Source organism: Atheta coriaria, unplaced genomic scaffold (assembly GCF_025399875.1).
Source record: "Atheta coriaria isolate IRGN ID8LTWV9N9 unplaced genomic scaffold, Caltech_Dcor_3.1 hic_scaffold_5_pilon, whole genome shotgun sequence".
NCBI classification, from domain to species: Eukaryota; Metazoa; Arthropoda; class Insecta; order Coleoptera; family Staphylinidae; genus Dalotia; species Dalotia coriaria.
In genome coordinates, this window is record NW_027045447.1 from 3,118,870 (window position 1) to 3,140,681 (window position 21,812).

General features: G+C 36.2%; 2 protein-coding genes across 4 annotated transcripts; one reads left to right on the forward strand and one right to left on the reverse strand.

Annotated features, from left to right (window-relative positions):
* The first annotated feature begins 14 nt into the window (after positions 1 to 14).
* Positions 15 to 2,267, forward strand: LOC135792248 (probable cytochrome P450 4d14). 2 transcript variants are annotated; one of them, XM_065302863.1, is made up of 4 exons: positions 15 to 367; positions 421 to 606; positions 670 to 1,269; positions 1,322 to 2,267. In XM_065302863.1, exons 1-4 carry the CDS (start codon positions 16 to 18, stop codon positions 1,663 to 1,665), a joined length of 1,482 nt encoding a protein of 493 aa, XP_065158935.1. In that variant the 5' UTR covers position 15; the 3' UTR covers positions 1,666 to 2,267. The 2 variants fall into 2 exon arrangements, with proteins under 2 accessions (XP_065158935.1, XP_065158936.1); XM_065302864.1 differs by lacking the exon at positions 421 to 606.
* LOC135792244 (serine/threonine-protein kinase SIK2-like) lies at positions 2,241 to 21,624 on the reverse strand. Of its 2 annotated transcripts, none has more exons than XR_010548223.1 (10): positions 21,046 to 21,623; positions 18,297 to 18,413; positions 13,183 to 13,246; positions 12,063 to 12,178; positions 9,754 to 9,924; positions 9,551 to 9,674; positions 7,867 to 8,069; positions 7,215 to 7,801; positions 5,401 to 7,156; positions 2,241 to 5,332 (listed from the first exon to the last, which is right to left on the reverse strand). XR_010548223.1 is itself a non-coding variant. In XM_065302858.1 (10 exons), exons 1-10 carry the CDS (start codon positions 21,172 to 21,174, stop codon positions 5,240 to 5,242), a joined length of 2,769 nt encoding a protein of 922 aa, XP_065158930.1. In that variant the 5' UTR covers positions 21,175 to 21,624; the 3' UTR covers positions 2,241 to 5,239. The 2 variants fall into 2 exon arrangements, 1 of the variants encoding a protein (XP_065158930.1); XM_065302858.1 differs by having other exon boundaries at positions 5,992 to 7,156; positions 21,046 to 21,624.
* Positions 21,625 to 21,812: the final 188 nt, after the last annotated feature.

Genomic DNA, 21,812 nt, shown 5'->3' on the forward strand with positions numbered 1-21,812 from the left:
ATTTAGCGTGTAAAAATGTTCCTTCAAGTAGTTTCTGTTTTATTAATTGCGCTTGTGACCAATTGGTTCTATCACTTTATAAAATTCTATAAATATTTACATAAAATTCCTGGACCAAGAGTATGGCCGATTATTGGTAACATTTTAGAATTTAAAGACATTAAACGGACGATTTACACGCTGGATAGATGTATGAGACGTCTAAAGACAAAATCGATGAGATTGCATAACGGTTTTCATACTGGGGTTTTAACTAAAGACTACCAACTTATTGAGGCTTTATTAAGTAGTCAACGAGAAATAGATAGAGGTTATGAGTACGAGTGCATAAGAACTTGGTTAGGAAATGGTATATTCATATCAAATGGTAAATATTATTATAAAAATTAATAAATTATTGATTGATTAATTTCTATGAAGGAAAAACATGGCGCCAACAACGTAAAACACTCATGCCAGCATTATACACACAACATTATCCAAATTTTCTTGATGTTATCGTTAGAAATGCCAATTTAATGGTGGATTGTCTAAGAAAAACTTTAGATCAATCTAGTGTTGACATTGCACAATTTTGTACACTTTGTACGTTGGATATAATATGTGGTAAATGTAATCAAGTTTATAATATTGCCTAACGTTACTTATTTTTTCCATTTTTTGCTATAGAAATAGGAATGGGTATTAATATCAACGCACAAAATGGCGACAATGAAGATTATGTCCGTGCAATTCATAAAATAACCAGTATATCAGCACAAAAGTTCTGTTATCTTGTTTATAACAATCCTATGACCTATAAATGGACGAAAAAGTTCAAACAAGAACAAAATGTTATGAAGATAATCAATAATTATACGGATAAGTTCTTTCAAGAGAGGAGAGACATTCTAAACCAACGGAATGATAAAAATGTACAAAATGATATGCAAACTGTATATTTAGATGTTTTATTTGAAGCAACTATTGATGGAAAACCTCTAACACAACAAATGATGCGAGATGAGATAAATGTATATATATTTGGCGGCCATGACACCAGCGCCATTACACTTGCCTTTGCGATGTTTGAATTATCTAGAAATCCAGATATTCAACTGAAAGCATTCGAAGAAATAAATAATATTTTCGGTAGCGACTTAAATCGACCTTGTACGTATGAAGACACAACCAAAATGAAGTATCTTGATGGAATCATCAAAGAAACATTGAGGTTATATCCACCAGGTCCATTTGTTAGTAGAAAACTCCAAAAAGATATGACAATAGGTATTATTAAAGAAAGTTATTATTAGAATTGTTTGTAATATTTACGTTTTAGATGGCATTACGTATCCGAAAGATGTAACAATTGCCGTGTGTGTTTATGGAGTGCATCACGATGAGAGTTATTATGACGACCCGGAAAAGTTTGATCCTGATCGATTTGTAGTACATCAGTTAGACACCAAAAGACCGTTTAGTTTTCTTGCGTTTAGCAAAGGTCCACGTAATTGTGTTGGGCAAAAGTTTGGAATGTTTCAGTTGCGTATTTTGTTGAGTACGATTCTACGCAAATTCGAAATAGTTCCAGCCAAACCGGTTCATTGTTTAGATTTAGTCAACAGTATGGTTATCGGATCAGCAAATGGCATTCGCGTGCGCTTACAAAATAGAAGTTTATAATTTATTGAAATGAATGCAGTGTAGAATGGTTTAGAATTTAGAATATTGTAGCATTTTTTATTAATATGTTTAGAAAAATTAATTAAATGATTTTCACATATTTGTTTAATGTATCGTATAGAAAGGTTTAAATGAAAATATTACGGAGAGTCACTTGTGATCGATTCAGCGATCTGATTAAAAGCACGTTGTGCCGTGAAGTGTAGAATAAAACGACCAAAGAGGAAGCAGAGAAGAAAAAGTAGCGTTTAGCGTAGAGACAGGGCTGCCAAACAACGACTGATTGCATGCGTTTACTACACTGCGCGCGTCCTCTACGTGGTCCCTAAAATACGCCCTGATGGAAATAAAATGTCTCCTGACTATGATTTTTCGTCAATTTATGTTGAAACCTACGATTTCCGAACATAAACTTAAACTTTGTTCAGCGATTACGTTAACGTCCTTGACCAGTATAAAAATTCAATATGTCGAAACAAAATAAAAAAATTAAGCTATTTTAGTACATGATTAGGAGACGGCACTTATATTAATATCTAATAAAAGATATTGTTATCAAAAATATATCACAAATATTATTATCCAACATTTTATTTCAATGATTCCAGAGAAACAAAATCAAATCTGTACAAACACGTCAGTAAATAAATAAAAATAAATACATACTCTAAGATATTTACTTTTTTACACTTGAACGCTTCAATAACACAATTTTAATCGAAAGGAACTACGCACTTGCGAACAAAATCGATAAGAGTACAATACATATGCTTTTATCATGTGTTATCAAGTGTAATACATGCGTACAATGTGTTTTAAGGTTTACTCAACGATTATTCATTAATGATTAATAGTTAATCAGAAGTTCCAATGCAATTTAATATAATTTGCAATGAACAAAACTAAGAATAAATAATTTTTCACATATTCGCATATTTATGTGTTCACACTTAAGTAAAGTATGAATAAGTAAAGTATGGACATCACATTCGATGATCAATGATTTGTCAAACAATTCCCAATACATGTGTTTTGTTTTTTTTCCTCATTTTCTGGCACGATTCGTTTGTACAACTTAAAATATTGATTCGCGTGCGAAAAACATTCAACAACATTTAGAAAAGAACTTATACAAGAAAGATGCTTGTGTATATTTCATGTTATTGCTTTTACACGTCTTCAAATCGTTTTGTTTCGCACCACATTTATTCAAATTTTCATAATCAAGGTGAAAAAATCACATAAAATAATTGTATTTATGTTTAACGTAAACATAAAGTACATAAACGATGATATGTTGTGCATTTATTCGCAATGCGTTTTCTTTTTCTTCTTCTGATGTAAAATGAATGCTAATCTATGATATCTATGATATAATCTACACATTATGTACATATCGTTAGGGTTTACTTGTAGTTATTAACTTTTAGTGGTTTTCCGAAAGTTGTGTGTAAAATTTCATGTTTCTGATGAAATTTTCTTTCACCTAAAGTCTATAAATCTATACAAAGTTATATTGTTTCGTTATTTTTTAAATTCTTCAATATCCACGTCGTTTATGCTTAAATCCTATAAAATTTACAATGTTATTCGTTACGATTTTACTGATTTACTGAGTTTAGCATTCCATCAATGTTTAAATTTTGCGCCTAGCTTTTAGCTTCTAAAATCTACACGTTGTTTTACTACGCTTCACATAATTGTTCCATATTCGTATAATTTCATTTGGATGCAAGTGTTTTTCTTTTAAATTTTAGTTTATGATAGGTTATGTCTGTTTTATTTATCATTTACTACAGGAATCTGCAAGAAAAGATTACTTTTTATCTTTTTTTAAAGAAATCAGAATAAAAAGTATTCTTTCCTTGTTTAGTTGATCAAATTCGTCGATATTAAATTGAAAGATTTCCCTGCATGTTGTTTTACTATATTAAGTATGCAGCCATACAATCTTATTTACGTAATATGTTAATTTGCTTGATTCCACCGTATTAATTTAATTTTATTTTATTATCCAATTATTACAGTCTGTATAATGATTATTCCATTGCATCATAATTTTATTTACTTTTGATTGTGTTCTAGATGTCTCTACCACCAATTTTTTAAATTTTGATTGCAGCCAATAATTCTCAACACCTTTTTAAAATGTTATTCGTAGTTATGTATAAATTCAAGCTTGATTCGTTGAGAACACCAATTATTCGGCAACTAAGTTTATCTTGAGCAAATATTGAAGTAAAAATGAAGCAAGCTATGCGTTTATATAGTGCTACGCGTCGCTAGGTGGTGCAACAGTGGCGTATCATAACCTGTAATGACACCCACTGCGTTAACAGCTAAATCTAAAGCTAAATGCTTCCTACTTTCTACATAAGTACAATTTATGTACACTGTACGTGTATAAGCTGTTAAAAAATGTCATAAACCTATCACAAGTCACAAAATACCATCAAAAAGTTTCTCCACTGTTATGAAAGCCTGTTGCATCTATGACACGACGCCATTTTTTGCTTATTATGATGAAGCGTGCAAAAACTGTCCGCGTTTCTTTTATTGAACAACTTGTTGCAGTTGTTGCTCATAAAAACTCAATTCTTTTAATTTAGTACATGTAGTAAAGTTTAGCACCACTTTTATTATGTTTTCTTGTAATTATTAAGTTCATCATGTATTTTTATGCGTAAATTTACTAAGTACTGACGTCATGTATATTTAATTGAATCAAATGATGTTGTGCTTTTATTGTAGTTGTTTTAAAAGAAACTCCCGAGAGTGCAGCTCTTGAAAAGCGTGCAAATTAGTCTCTTGTCGCTTTCAATTACGGTTTAGGCCGTGCCCGTTAATTACTCTTGCTAATAAGTTTGCCTTGTTTACCAGCTGTGCACATTTTCGTAAATTACGAGCCGTAAAACTTGCAAAACAGAAAGAGAACGCTTCCTTACATTTAAAAAATGATTTTTTCTCAACTTATGATATGTTAATGTTATATTTTTGTTGAATTATGATTGCTTGAAATAAAATTAGCTGGAATGTTTGAAAATATGCTTAACCTGTACAATCCTTAGAAAACAAATACAAAAGTAAAATATCTACGTCCTTAGTACAAATGACGAGTCTCGCTACAAATGTACCAACATTACTGATTAACTTTCATTACTAATTTTATCACTTTCCGGCTGCTAGTCCTACCAAACATTACAAACGATTACTCTACGCTTAACAATTGAATTCTGTACATACATATAGAATTTGCTTCGCCGGAAAGCATGTTTTGTTATTGTTTTCATACACATCTTTGTTTGGACAGCAACGATTGCCAAATATTTCGTATATAATTAATTTATTGTAGGCCTGATTCGCGCAACGCTCAGTGTAATTTTATACTGTGTAATTGAACTGATTAATTTGCTTGGCAGTATTTGATAATCGTACAAATCCTGTATTTTGCATGTATTATAATTACCAGTTACTGTTTTTGTGTATTATATCCGTCGCTCCGCCATTTTGTTCTCTTACGTGTATGGATGATGAAGGAATCTATGCGCAGTATAAAAACGTGACGTTGTTGGTTTTACATTGACTCCATTTGTTCGGTGAGCTCCAAAATGGGCGACTCGCTCAATGGCAGTAATGGCGGCCATGCGCTTCCGGTCAGCTGCAGGCCCTGCCGAAAAACAACACACAGCTATGCTGCAACCATCATCACGTACACTTCACTCCGGCAAAACTCACATTCACAGCGTGTTAATGTCAACACAGAGCACAATCATGCCTTGAATTTTAATGGCCGACAACACACAGCATGCTGAACAGATCCTCAACTTGAAAATGGTTATCGTGCAGATAAAAAATCAAAAATGAACGATTTGCATGTTTTTATTACAATAAATACTCTGTTTCTTTAAAGTTTACCAACAAAATAAAAACAATCAATTTTTTCGTGGAAAAAATCGATCATTAATTCATAATAATACAATAAAAACGTTATTCGATTAATATTTGACGAAATATGTGCTAGATATTCTTCAAATTCAAATATTACGATAATAACACAGACAAGATTCAGATGTGACTACTAAACAATACTTAAAAGAAAATAATAACTTGTACATTACACGAGTGTGACGAAAACATTCAAAATGTAAACAAAAATCAAAGTCTTGTTTAGTCTTTGTTCATCTATCAACTAATTTATCACTAGAGACTACACTACGTCTACGTTTGTGTTTCGCTGTGCATCGCGCGGGTATTAATCAACTAATTAACTACAGTTACACAATTAGTAAATAAATTCAACTACACAGCCAGAGCGCAAGTCTATACCTGATTCCAGCTCGCTGTCGTCTGCCATTGCTGCGTGATATTAGCGTTTTGATTGACAGCCTGCGCGTCGGAGATCTGACAAGATGTCTGCAGACTTCCGGGCAGTGCATTCCAGGCTTCTCCGCTAGCATTCGTCGCACCCTCAACTAATGCCTGGAAAGCCAACAATTCTTTGCTTTCTACTTCATTGAGGGGTAAAGGTGGCAACACTGGTTGTTGTTGTGCTATCTTATAGCTAGCCTGGCGGAGCATTTGTCTCCTCGCCAGCGAGTGACTATCCATACTACCACCAGTAACACCACCTAGTGATTGATGTTGAGACATGGCGCATTGTTTCTGTAAAACTTGTCGTTTTTCCTGTAAAAGCCGTCGTTGCATAGCTGTTTGAAGTTGTAAAGGTGGTTCAACTGCTCCGGCATAACTGAAATTATCAGGTAGACTAACACGTTTGGTACCACGAGGTTGTAAATACTGCGTGTGTTGTTTCTGTCGCTGTGTCACCTCTTCGGGTGGTTCCCGTGCTTGATATTGTGATTGAAGACGTTGTGCTTCACGCTGTACCAGATGCATGTCAAGCACACCTTTAGTTTTTGCATTTTCTCCTAGTTTCTGAGAGTTGAATGCCACCACACCTGTGGGATGAGCACAATCCTGCTGAGCAACCTGTTGAGCTACCAGGCCGTCACTCGCACGTCTTCCTTCACGGAAATCCACAGGACTACGAGTCACACCACGAGTTGCCTTGTAGCTACCCACATGCACCAACGGGTTGTGTTTATGTAGAGCTGAACGTGTGTTGGAATATTTCACAGATGTCGCTGTGTTACTAGTGAGTGTGGTTGTTTCCGGAAGTAATCCACGTGTTTCCGATGATGTACAACTTGGTAAACTATTAGTTAACTCGCTAGATTCACTCAGCGGGTATTCCAGACTCTCAAAGTTACTATCACAGCTTAAATTCTGCGACAGGGACTTAGAGGTGTTAAAATTAGTGACCACACCTGAAGAAGAACTAGAAGATGCATAGGATAACCTTGGGGTATGTGTGTGCGTAGTGTGGACATCTTCTAAGTCTGTTTCTACACCTTCATCAGTTGAACTGGAATACTGCGTTTGCATTTCGGTGCTTCTGTAGGCACCTCCTACCCCACTCACACCTCCACAACTAACAAACAAAACATTATCAATTCGATATGATTGAACAGTATATTGAAGGTAGGTACCTGTAGAATCTTGTAAGAGATCCAGAACTAGCTCCAACTTTCGCATCGTTATCAATATTGGAGTTTTGGACGAAACCATAAGTGCTAGGCATGTGATTAAAAAGATCTCTGAATGGTATGCCGTTTGCGGTTCCGCTGTTTACAATAGCATCATTGCTCACTGGTCCCACAGCCGATTGCTGCAGGGTGTTCATCAGTTTACTTGCTTCTGTAGCTAAATTGAAAGCATTCGCAGACGCCTGGTTGAGGATCTTCAGTGCGTCTTCACTGTTAGTCGCAGCGAGAAGTTTGGCAGCGTCGATACCGTGCGTGGGCGGAGAATCACATACTCTCGGTGTAGCAGTGCATAGCTTACTATTACTTGCTGTGGGTGTAGTGGACGAGTGTAGAAGACGACGGCAATCTTCGCTAGTGCTCGCTCGGTTGATCTTACGCATCGCTTGCTCCGCCACGCTCGAAGGACGCCGGCGTTGAACGTCGCGACTTCCGGTTTGTGGATGCGGTTCACCAACCAGTTGGTTTCGCAGTTTATCAAGGAGGAGATAGTAGATAGCCGCGTGGTGGTCGTAACTGCCCAGTCTTATTGACTAAAATGTCAAAGTTAGGATATGTATTAGTTTTTATAGGTTAGATTAGGTTATGTTTGAATTACTTCTCTCGTTTTGCCGCTGTCTATGCTTAAACTTTGCATTAGACGCAGGATTTGCTCGTTGGGTTGCGTGCTGGATATTGGCGCGGTGGGCGGCAGGCTGGGCGGCACTTCCATTTGCATCCAGCGATGCCTTTTGATCTGACTGATGCAATACCGTTTGTTTGGTTCTAATACTAACATTTTTCTTATCAACGATTCGCAATCTGAAAGAAAAAAATTATGAATCTATTAAAATTAATGCATTTTCAAAATTTCTTGTTGTTTTTTTTGGTTGAGTTTTGAACTTGATATTGTCATTAATCGTCGAGGTTTATGAGGAGATTAAAAATCCGCCCACGCATCCGCCGGAATGCGAACGGGGCGCGCACAACATTACCGATTGCCTCAATCCATTTAGCCGGCTTCTTTCGTGCGCCCGGCACCGACGCCCGAAATTCGCACGCGGCCGCTGCCGGCGCTTTTACGTCAGCAAGTGCGTCACGGAAAACTCCGACTCGCGGCCAACCTCGAACCTCACACCAGCGAAAACCGAACGCAATGCCAAGAACAGAATTAAATGTCAAATATTACAAATTAAATTTACATTTTTTGCATTTCTGTAAACACTAGGAATTAAAATGGTCATTAGGTATGACACACTTCAAGATATTACAACCGAGTTGGCTATTATTTTTTATCTAAAATGAAAAATCTTGAAATTTTTCGAATAAAATTTCATAATTTAAGGTTAAAAAACACATTATTTTTACGAGCGTTATTTACTCGCATTATTCATCTTTCATTTCAACTATCTACGAGCTACGTGATTACATTTCGCAATTTTACCCACGCAAATCCGCGTCGGTACTTTATAATAAATTGTATGCAAAGAATTTCCACGCATAGAATGAATGAATATATATATTTTGAAATTACTTCTGAAGAATTTCCGCTGGTAAGCTTAGGATCTAGCCATCTACGTTTACACAAGTGAGTAAATTTGTAATGTGTGCAAAGAGTGTTCTGTTTCAGCTCGTGCCTGTCGCATTTACGTCATTGCCGACGCTCTCGCGACGCTACAGTTGCGTCCGAATCAGAATTCCGATGTTTTGTGACGTTCGCGGCGACGGCGCGCACTCCGCTTTTTTTGTTTATTTATATTTTGTGTGTCGGCGCGAGGCGGGATGTTTGGCTTGGCGTGTGCACACGACATCGAGAGCATGAATAATCAACCAGAACCAGGTGCTTGCGTTTCATGTCCACGTCCAAACGGACGGCTAAACATAAACTTCATATTTTTACTTCACTTCGCGCCAATACTTTTGCTTTTCTTTGTAGAGATAAAGAAAAAAATAGTATTATACAAATGCTATGGCTCCACATAACACGAAAATAATTGAATTGTGAAAAAAATGAACCCTAGATATCACTACAATCAACTTAATGCAAATAAGTCTTTGAAACTTTTGTTATAGTCGTTTAAAGTATTTTTTAGTAATAAAAAGTAACCTATGTTATTTTCCAAAACTTAATCTAACTTTATACAAAAAATTATCAAAATTGATTGAGTGGTTAAGGCGTAAAAGAGTAGCAAACATACATAAAATACTAATATCCACTAATTAACTTAAATACTTTGCATGTTTTAATCGAGCTTAATTTGTTGCTTGATGAATAATTAATTTATAGGTCAATATTATCTTACCTGAACTCATAAAATAAGGAATACGAAATCTTCCGGAGAGCACTCGATCGCGTAAAGCTTGCAAGGAACATCCGTCGAAAGGAAGCGCGCCGCAAACAAGCACGTACAGCACTACCCCGAGGCTCTGTAAATCAAAACAGATTAATATTAATATACTTTATCCTTCTTAACACCTAATAATAAAATCTATTTATGTTACTAACCCAAATATCAATTTCAGGCCCGGTGTATTTCTTCCCTTCAAAAACTTCAGGAGCAGCATACGGTGGACTTCCACACCACGTGGATAAATGTCCACCAGGCATAAAAAAGTTCGAAAAACCAAAGTCCGCTATTTTGATGTTGTTGTTTGAGTCTAGGAGTAAATTTTCGGCCTGGAAATAAATTTCGGCATTAAAATGTGATGAAAATAAAACAAATATTCGTTTATTTTCGGCTTTTTAAATGAAATTTAACATTATGATACCACAGAGGGATGAAGGATGTGCTCGAGCCGTGGTTGCACTCGTAAATTCTGTGCTTTCGACGGCGACAAAGCCAAACGAGGCAAGAGCAGCTGAGAGCCGCGGTTTTCTCGAGAATTTGCGTGCCGAAAAGGGAAAAAGGAAGCCGGAAAACGCCAGACAAACATGTTGGTAATACCAACGCCAAAAGGCGTCCGTTGGGAACAGATGTTAAACGAGTATTCTGTTGCCTACGCAAATAAATGTGTTGTAATACAGGAAACAAGAATTTTTTTAATGTAAAACATAAATTTGCGTCATATTACCACAAAATTTCACTGAAAAAAACATTCATTTTGTTCCAAATTACGTAAAAACAATATATTTATGCAACTTGTTAGTTAAAATTGTATAATAGGTTGCATATATTAAAAAGGTGTAAAAAGTTGCATACAATTGAAATTTCAGAATTATCGTCAACGATGTAATCTGTTACGACACGTAATACGATGATCAAAAGCAAAAGGAAAAGGAGACAAAGCGACCTAAATGCGGAAGCGTCGTGCGACGGATGAATTCAACCGAATCCGGAATGAATTGTGAGTAGTTAGCATGGGCGGCACGCCATCAAGTTACGAATGATTCGCTGGATGGCGTAAAAGATCCCGGCGCCTCCACACTTCAACATTAACCGAAAGCAAAAGCTTTCAATGTAGACTGACTCGTACATAATAAATGATTTCGTCACACTGTCACGCAGACTCACATATTACACGTTTTCATGCTTCCAACAAAGCAGATAAATTAACTGTCAAATAAACCTGTTTAAACTAAAACAAAACAAAAAAATGAATGAAAATGATTACGCGAGTGTTCTGCACGCGACTTGTTTTATTCGTAATTGATGTTGTTATGTAAAACGTGCGCACCTGCTCACAAATCGTATTGTTTCGCGATTGTAAGCTTAAAGCTCGCACGCGGCGCAATGAATGAAAAATTCTTGGCACAAACGTACGATTTTAACCGGTTTATGCATGCATGCGTGTGTGCGTTCAGTAACTTTTAATACAACTCGTTCGTTGCGCGAGAAATTCGCCAAGAGGATAGTGAATAGAACCGAAATGTATGAATAGCCCACGGGGAGGACGCGCTGAAAGCTGCGGGCGTGCGAACTAGTCGCGAAGTTGCCGAACAAAACTGAACTTTTGGGAAAACACGGTCGACTACTTTTCGCACTCCCAAAACGCTCGACTCTCGCATTCCAGCGGAGATTTTCGCATAGCTTTAACTATGTATATAAAACCTACAGGATATTTATTATTTCGTTTAGTTTTGTGTAGATATATGCAACCAACATAACATAACCATGATTTTAATTTATTTTTTACTTTATGTGTAATCAATAACTGAAAATAAAATAAAAATTAAATCGCTTCGTGAATATGGTGGTGACAGATGATTTTTTTTACTTCGTAGAGCGAAAAAAATCAGTTTAGTAGAGTGTAGCCCGCCTACGCACGCCACAGCTTTTGTTGGCCGTGCGCCGCTTGAGTGAAACACTCAAGACTACAAGAATCCGGCCGGCATTGTGCCTGATTATGCCCGCTGCTCGCCCCCGACACAAAGTGGCTGTGTGCGGGCGGGCGACCGCCGACCGGCGCTGGGCTATGACGTCATTAGGTTGTAGATCGATTGCGTCGTCGGGACGTTGGCATTATTTCATGCCGGGTTTACTTTATGTATTAAATACAATTACACAATGCACAGTGTGTTGCTATGTGCACGAAAGTTGAAAAAGAAGACAAACAAACGCGTTGAAAGCGTTCAAAGTTTTCAAGAGCACGCAAATAATGGGAATTAAAAGTTTACAAGCTAAGCTAAGGCCAAGTTTGTTCACGGACTAACAAGATAAAACATTTTTTTGGTGATATGATTGTTTTGTTAGACATTTATTGAGTTTCCAACTGTAAAAACTCAATTTTTCAATGTTTTTCAGAGTATTAACAAAAAATGTGTAAGGAGGGTAGTATGCACTTCAAAAAACTCATAGATGGATTTGTAATACTTACTTTTAAATCTCGATGCACAATATTTCGATTATGGCAATATTCAACGGCGGATAAAATTTGCCAAAACTTTGCTCTCGCTTGTTCTTCGGACATGCGACCATATCTGGCGATGTAATCTGTAAAAAAACAAAAATTTACTATCAACAATAAATCACTGATAATAATCAACAAAACAAGTAAATAACGAGCTTATCACTTATGCATATGTAGTTCACACACGAGCCACGAAAACAAAAAAAAAAGATTCTAGCGTAATTCACGCGAACAAAACCAATATGCGATATGATACTATTCGATTCAATTCAATTCGATGGTTTTGTTTGTATTAAAACACTTACTCTATACATTTTTACGCACGTTATCGTCGCAATACACGTGTGTCTACATTATTGTTTGACCTGCGTCATTACCAACCCTAAACAAGACGTTGAAAAAGTTTCGGCTAGCCGACAGATGCAAAAAAAAATTAATTGAAAACTTAGCCAACACGAATTACGATACTTTCGAAGTCGTGGTATAAAGTTAAAGCTAAAGTTACGAAATTAGTCGCCGGTTAAAAGTGATGAGACTGACAACGAGTAGGCGGAGGTTGAGTTGGAACCTAAAGAGGAATGTTAAATAGGACGCTAAATTAATAATTTAAGGCTTGGTGTCGTGATTAATTATTAAAGATCAGTCAGTTTGGGAAAGTTTTGTTTTGGAAGTTTGTAGCCAGCCCATCAACACAAAACTGATCTGTTTAATGTTGATATTATTGGTGTATTTAATAAGAGTTTCAAGGATCAAGGATTAATTATGATAGGCAACCAATATAACACATGACGCCATTTGCATTTGAACCTACACACATTATCTTTGTGTTTAAATGATTATTTGAGCGGACGATGGCTGTGACCCAGAACCTTACTGACTGACATAAACACTGGCGGCGGTCGGCGTACACGCACGCAAGCACGCACTCCGTCAATTTCGAGCGCGAGCCGCCGACGATGACGTCAAGCCGCGTCAAGGTCCATGTCCTGGCCCCGTCCAGTGTCGTCGGCACAGAGAGGACACAGACGGCAGGCAGCGACTATCAATTTTATTACAATCGTATCGATTCGCATCGATATTTACTCACCGAAAATTTCTCCTTGACTAGCGTATTCCGAGACGAGGTAAATCATGTTTTTCGTTTCCATCACCTGAAAATAATCAGCAAGTGTTAATCATTGCCAAAAACAATACATGCACTAAACATTCAAATATAAACGTCTATATTTATCGAGAAAACATGTAAAATCATGGTTTTATAAACATGACTGAGTTTAAATTTGACTAATGTACATTTAATGATTGCATTTTGAAAAAACAAAACTTTCTGTCATTTTAGTCCTGTCTGCAGTGTGTAAATGTCCATCCTAGTGAGAATACGTTAGTCCCTGTTCCATTATATTTTTAGTATTTGCTACTCTTGTCTACGCTGACTGCTTTTGTCCTTTTCAATGTTTTATTCCATTCAGTCACTTCATTTCTTTCGTACGTGAAACGCGTAACATTACTCGCTTCACTCCGACGGCACGTTTCAGGCACTTCAGGATTTTTATTCTGTGTGTGTAGTGTTTTTTTTTTTGCTGCATGCATTGTGAGGCACATGAAACACATTTTTCGATTTGTTGGGCTCACCTCACGCGCAAAAAATACGGACGACGGTGAAAAACTAGACGCGACGCATCAAGTCGTTCTTTTCATTCGGATTTTTTTTTGTCGTATTAGAGTAATATTAATGTAATAATATTGTTAAGTCATGCTTTATATAATAAGGATCACTTTTAATTGGATTATTTACTTAAGACATAAAAAATTTAGATGAAAGCGGTTGTTTTTTGGTATTTTCTTGATCAAAGAAGTAAAAAAAATAGTTTGGAAATTTTAATACACATTTGCATTGCAATTGTTAAAATTTTAGTAATAACTTAAAAACATGAAAGAACCCAGTAAAAATGGTCAGTTTTGTCAATTTTGAGGTTATGATGTATTTCTAGAATGTATTTCTTTCTTTATTACACTTTTTTCATGTGTAAATTAACAATTTTTGACCTGTTTATTGAAGATTTCTTGTTAATTTAATAAATGATAATTAGTTATGTTAATAGACGGATTAATAAGTGCGTGATTTGCAGTTTATTCATGTTTTTGGCATTGAAAAGCGGTAAAAACAATCGTGGAATGTATCCAAGCAAAATTAAAGGCCATTTTAATTTTAAATACTGAATGCAATTAAATTTCATGGAATTTCATTATTTTATTATGAATACATTTCACGATTAATTATCGTCATTGATGTTTAACAAATCATTTGTGAAGCTATAATAGGTAACTGTATTGAAATTTTACTCAGCAATATATGCAAGAAACCGTTTTTTTCACTCAAAACATTTAAAAACATAAAAAAAGATGTCAGTTTTTCTTAATTTTGAGTGTAGAATGTGTTCCTATATATATTTCATCACAATTTGTTATCACAATTTGGTTTCGTATGTAAATTAAGTATTTTTCATCATGAATTGAAAAGTTCAGGTTTATTTTATTAATAATAGGTTTTCAATAGATGCATAAATATATGTGTCAATTGCAGTTTATTCATTGTTTGGCATTGTAAAGCAATACAAAGATATCGTAGAATGCTTCCGAGCGAAATGAATGGCCAGTTTAATTTTAAATACTAAATACACTTGAATTTCATGAAATTTCACTAATTAATTATTAATTTTGTACATTTCATGCGTTTAACGATTAGTATCAAATTTATAATTTTATTCAAAAGTAGAGTAAAGAAACCGTTTTTAAGTTAAAAACATAAAAAAATGACATTTTCAAAATCAATTTTGAAATCTATGAATGTTTCATCGTAATTCCGTTTATCACCGCTTGTTCTCATCTATAAATTCTCAATTTTTGACCTGTTCATTAAAAATTCTCAGGTTTATTTAGTAAATGATTTAATTATTCATGCGAAAATTGTTTTACATTAGCTGCACAGCTGCACTCATATCAAATGATAACATACATGCGACGACATGACGACATGATGTGTCTAGCAGAGGACACGCTGAGGAGCGCCGCTTATTAAAACGTAATTGATTTATCTTACGACGATGAGCCGCCTCCACCTAGCGCGCGTCGCCGGCAGCCGCCTCCTCGGCCATTAAGCGTTGCGTAATTAAATTTGCGCGCATTTGCTCATTGCTGACACGGGCGCCACACGTTAGACTAAAATGTCTTCATTTTCATCCTGTGATATTTACATAATACATTAAAATAATTACTAAATAATTCTTTTTGAGATTTCAATAATATTTTAATAATTTACGTAACGTAAATTTGATTACGTCGCGCGTGCACAACTGCACATAGTTCGTTAGCATTTACCTTCAACTTGACTGGCCCTGACGCCAGCCTCACCTCTCCAACACCGCCGCCGTCGCCGCCGCCGCCGACGCTATGACGTCATACGCCCGTCGCCTGGCAACTACCAACGTACGCGAATGCTTCGAATCGCCTTGAATACGCCGCCGGCGCGTTCTTTGCAGCGGACTCAAGGGCTTATTAAAAATTTACTCCCTTAAAGTCGTTTCGAATCATTCTATTAAATGCAACGCGTGCCAACGCTAACAAAACGCATAAAATGCGATTATACCCACGTGTTTCTAAATAAAACATATTTCACATTATACCTTAATAAAATACTGTGAATTATACACCTTAGACTATTTTCTGTAAAAAAATAACACATTTCAGAAGATAAATGCGTTTTAGTAAGTCTTTTATGGATATTTTTAGTGTAATGAGCTGCTGAAATGAGTAAGATGTATAAACCACGCACGGTTTCAGATGAAATCAGAAGCAGTTCGTACTTTGAGCCGCTGTGAACGAGTTAAAATGTAATTTCGGCTGTCGGCGAAATCGCGCCGCGTGTCTAGACAGTGGGACGCGTTTGACGCACATTATCCACCGTCCTCGCTGTTTAGTGTCCTATATCGTCCTTGCGTTTAATAACAACTTCTCCAGGTGGAAAACTACAGATAATATTGACTTAAGCAAAAAATAATAACAAAAATAATGTTTTAGTTTAAAACAACAGAGATTTTGTATTTTTTTCCTAGCAAAATAGCGTCTATAATCTTAAATTTACATAGATAATCTAAAAATTATTTTGTTTAACTTTTCCACTAGGAAAATTACAATATACCTTGACTTACCTTGACATCACATAAACTCAAAAATTGTGTTTTTGTTTATAACGGAAGATATTTTATAAATATCTTTGAAACAAAATAGTGTCTATAATCTAAAATTTTCTTAGATAACCTAAAAACTACTATATTTAACTTCTCCAGGTGGAAAACTACAGAAAACAATGATTTAAACCAGGAACAATAACAAAAATGGCATTATAAATTAAAACGACTGACATTTAATATTTTTGGCGTCTCTAACCTTAAATTTACTTAGATAACCTAAAAATTAATAAGTTTTTTCAGAAAATGAGTAGTATACTTAAAGGTCAGCCTTGTAACAAAATAATAAACGGTTAAACAAAGTTTCGTGCAGCCTCGCCGTTTCACCAATGCTGCATTTTATCAACAACACTCGGATGATAATGCGCGCGTGAAACGCTGTATTGATAAATGTTTATTAACGCGCCCGAGGCTTATAGACATTTTATGGGCGGCCATTACGACGACATTGACGCACACGGCGCGCGCCATACTGCGGTTTTACCAGCCCAAATGGACCGCGAATGCGTGCGGGCGCGAAACGCGGCAACAGATAATAATAATTAAAATAGGCGGCGATCTAATAATAATACTGCGTGGGCGGCGGGCGGCGAAAAACCGGCAGTAATCAGTTCCTTTAATAGATGCATAAATAAATGCGAAATTGCAGTTTATTCCATTTTTTGGCATTGAAAAGCGTTAATAAAAATGTCATGGAAAGTTTTCAGGCCAAATCAAAGGCCATTTGAATTTTAAATACGAAATGCAGTTGAATTTCATGGAATTTCACTATTTCATTATGAATGCATTTCATGCGTTTCACGATTGATTATAGTCATTGATGTTTAACAAAACATTTGCGAAGCTATATTAGGTATCTGTATTGAAATTTTACACAGAAATATATCAAAAAACCGTTTTTTTAGATAAAAACATAGGAAAACCAAAAAGAGATGATATTTTTTCTTAGTTTTGAGGGCAGAATGTGTTCCTATATATGTTTCATCACTATTTTTGTTATCACAACTTAATTTCGTATGTAAATTAAGTATTTTTCATCTATTCATTGAAAATTTCAAGTTGATTTAATAAATAATAATAAGTTCTTTCAATAGATACATAATAAATGTGTCAATTGCAGTTTATTCATTGTTGGGTATTGAAAACCATTAATAAGATATCGTAGAATGTTTCCGAGTGAAATGAATGGTTTAATTTTAAATACTAAATGCACTTGAATTTCATAGAATTTCACTGTTTCATTATGAATTGTGAACATTTTCCCAGTTTTACGATTATCATCATTCCTATTTAACAAATCACTTTATTTCACTTACGTCAACATTATCTACACTTTTTGTAGTCACAATATGGTGAAAACATAAAAAATGTTGAAAAAACACAACAATTCATGACTCAGCAATAAATTAATGTTAGTGCAAAAAGCTAAAAAACACTCATTACATATTAGTAATTAAATGATTCATCAAAAACTAATATTACCGTTTTTTGTGAACCAAACTTGTAAAACAACACAGAGTGAATGTACGTATGTAGTTTAAAAGCAATTTATCGATAAATCATTTAATTTTTATCGCAATTACTATGCATATCTAATTGAATGAGTGACAGCGTAAACGACTAGTAAAATATTGATATAAACATTACAGATAATCTCTAACATAACCTTAAAACTTTAAAATTGATCTGTAGTGCACGCAAGTGCAAATGAGGTTGCATACACTGCACAAGCGTCACCGTCACTGTGGCCATCAACATTAACATTGATTTAATTAAATTTGCATGCGATGCATGCGTGTCATCACGCTGTGAATTGTGACATTGTCATCAAGGGTGGCGGAATGGTTAACACGTGTTTCATCACAACACTAACTTATATTTTATGTCAGCCAAATTCACCGCAACCAACCTAACCTTACTTAATCACTATATTTAGATGTTTTTATATAATTACCTGGTATAATTTAATGATATGCGGATGATCCAGCCGTTTCATGATGTCCACCTCACGATACACTTTTTGTAAATTACCGGCATCGAGCTGTGACTTGTCGATGATTTTGATCGCCACCTGTAAACAAAAAAAAAAACAATAGAATGTTATTTTATAGCGTGAACTGGTGAGTAGCATGTCATGTGACTTAATTAATTGGAAGCGGTAATATGGGTCCATTACAATTTACAATAAAATTGGCTGAATGCATCCGACGATTGACGCAGTCCGACACGCGTTGACGCAAACCGAAAGCGAGTCATTAACCGTACGCTAATAAATACATATACAAAATACATGATCACCGAATAAGGTCATCGTAAAAAATCATCTGTGGTATTTCATATGTTATGTACAATTAAAACTGTTTCTCGTAAATTTCAGTTAAAAAAACGCAAAATTAGGGTTAAAAACACACGTGTCATACATAATTGAGGTTATGTACGACGTAGTTATAGAATTAAGGTAGGAAACAATGTAAAACAATAAAAAAATTCGGTGGTGGAGAAGAAGAAGGTTGTGAATTGTGTGCGTTTGACGTCATCGAGTCAACGCTGGTCTGACGTTGACGCACAAAACGGGCTAATCGCTTCGTAATCGCTCGGTGCGCTGTGGTGTTCGGTAGTGCTATCAATGTGTAATGTGAATGCGTATCGTTATCGTTAATCGCGATCTATATGCGGCGTAAACGCATTCGAACTCGGTGTAGTGTGTACCGTGTGCTGCCGCCTCGGATAAGCAAACTTTTTTTGCTTTTTATTACACTTTTACCTCTTATACAAGCGTGTAGAATCTGAAGATAAAAAACACATGCATATGCAAATGTATTTTTAGAAATCAACCTATTTTATAACCTTTCAAACGAAAATTTAAATTATATTTCGCCCAATGGTTTAATGCGCATGCGCAGTAGTTTACAAGATGCTTTTGGTTCAAATAATCATTTTTTATTTTTTATTACATATAAAACGTACACCATTTTAAACCAAAAATTTTAATAATGCTCTGCCCTATGACTCAATGCGCATGCGCGATATACTAAAACGATGTGATTATGTGTATTACACGTAACATTGGATCTTTTGCGACGTACGGTGAGTGTGATATAACAATTCACAACAATCACCGCCGGGATTCAAGTTCGCATAATATCAGTAAACAAACGCGCCGAGATCCGAAAGTGCGGAGGATACGAAATGTAAATATTTATTTTTGATTCGACCAAGCATCGATTATTTTTATATTTTTATTCGTATGACGCATCCGGAGCCATAACATTAATAAATTCATAAAAGGACTGAGAACTTTATCAAACTCACAAATTCAATGCTAAATTATAATTGGAAACGAAAAATTCAAGCCGACGCAACGAAAACCCAAACTATTCGGTCTTATCTTAAACGAAAAAACGTGGAATTTTTAATAAAACTTAAAAAGCGCATTGTTCGAATAAATTGGATAGTGAAAAACAAACAAGCGACAATCGACGAATGACGTTCGTATTATTATATCCACATGAGCACATGAGCTGTTTTGAAAGTTGCTACTAGTGTATATGAACGAGAAAATAAACAATAGAAACATTGCGACAATTATCACTAGACAGATTCGAATGTGCGCGCACGTCGTGCGTGCAATCGCCAATTAGATGCTATTTCAACACTACCGTAGTACAACAATTGCGTCAATGATCTTTTTATGTTCGTAATGTGTAATTTCCTAGTAACGTGACAACTAACGACGCTCTTACAGTTTGATATTGACAGTTTTTTTTTGCGCAATTTACGACTTTTGTTTTATGTTTCATTAGTATTAGCAATTGACGATTGATGAATTCACATTGACGTCGATGATTGATTGCATCGTGCAAAGTGAATAACTTATTACTTGCGGTTAGTGTAGATTTTAATTACCTACTTCATGACGAAAATTTTGATTTGCAGAGGAAATTTCATTGACGTCATACGAAAAACTGATCATAACCTTAATTAAACGTTGTTTTGTGAGGTGATTGTAAACTGATGAGTAATTCTTGGTATTTTTTTCGACGTGTGCAATATAATGATTATCTCTTCTGCACTAAATGATTACTCAAACAGTGCACACGTCAAGGGAATTTTTTTATATGAATAGTAGGTACATGCGTAAGCTCATAAATAGCGGATTTTCGCATGCATGCGCGAAGAACTCGGCTTTCCATTCGCGAAATCTAAATTTAAATGTCAATGACAAATCAACAAATGCGTACGCGCTTCGATTTTCGATTTTCACACGCAAAACGCCAGCGTGTTTACAAATACGTCGTAAATTTCAAAGCTACGTAGAATAAAATCTTTTTGGTTATAAATAAATTTTATATAGTTGAGGTGATTTTTATTGAATGTATTGAATTTTCAATTTTCACCTTTGCATGTTATTTGGCGTGCAGTGGTGCAATGTAAAGGAGCAGGACGAAAGCTGCACAGCGCTGCAACGCGCGGCGTCGCGACGCTATTTCGTTTCGACGCAGCGTAGCGGCGACGCGTCTGGCAGCTCTCGGGAAGGACGCGGAAGCGGCGAAGGGCGAGCGCACCGAGGGCAATAACCCAATGCATGCCGTTTTCGCCAGGACGCAAAAAATCACCCGCATAAATTTGACGCTTAAAATAACACTAAATTAAATTTAAATTTAGGATAAGTGATAAAATAAAGAAAGTTTTATGATTTGTACCTCAGTTTTCGTGATGCGATGCCTAGCGAGCTTGACGATAGCAAAGTTGCCTTTACCAATGGTGCGCTCGATGTCGTAGAAGCCGACGCGGATGGTCTTCGCGTGGCGGTCACGATCGCGATCCCCCATCGTCGCGATTTGAGAAACCCTCGTCCACTCGGCGCGCACTACGCGCTCCGCTGGTGCGCGCACTTATTGCTAGATAATTCGATGTGTATTGTCATGTTGGTCGCAGCTCGTGTGGGGGTGGCGTTCGGTGAGTGTGTGTAAGACTGCGCCGGGCGAGCAGCGATCACGCGCGACGCCCGTCCGACCTGAGGCGGGCACGACGACTGCCGCCGCCGCCGCCACCGACGTACGAGCACAGCTTGCCGCTCGTAAAACGTAAGCGTGCGCGCGCACACTTTTATTCAACTTGCACGAAACACATTTATAACACAATTTACACACACTATCACTCAAATTATTATTTGGAGAGTTAAAGAGTTTGAAAATAAAGTTGTTGGTGAAAACGCAACGTGCGCGTTTCGAATGTGAGACACACGAGCATCTCGTGCGCCTCGCGCTCACCGACGTCGACGAAATGACGCACACGCCGGCTCGACCGAGATAATATATTCATTACTCATGTTTTGTTTTCGCCGCGCGCTCTCGCAACTTTCGCGTTTTACTATTAATTGCATCAGTTCTAACCTTGCAATCTACAACAATCTGGTGTACAAATGCAGTTCATTTTTTTTACTTAAACAACACAGGAAAAAAAATGG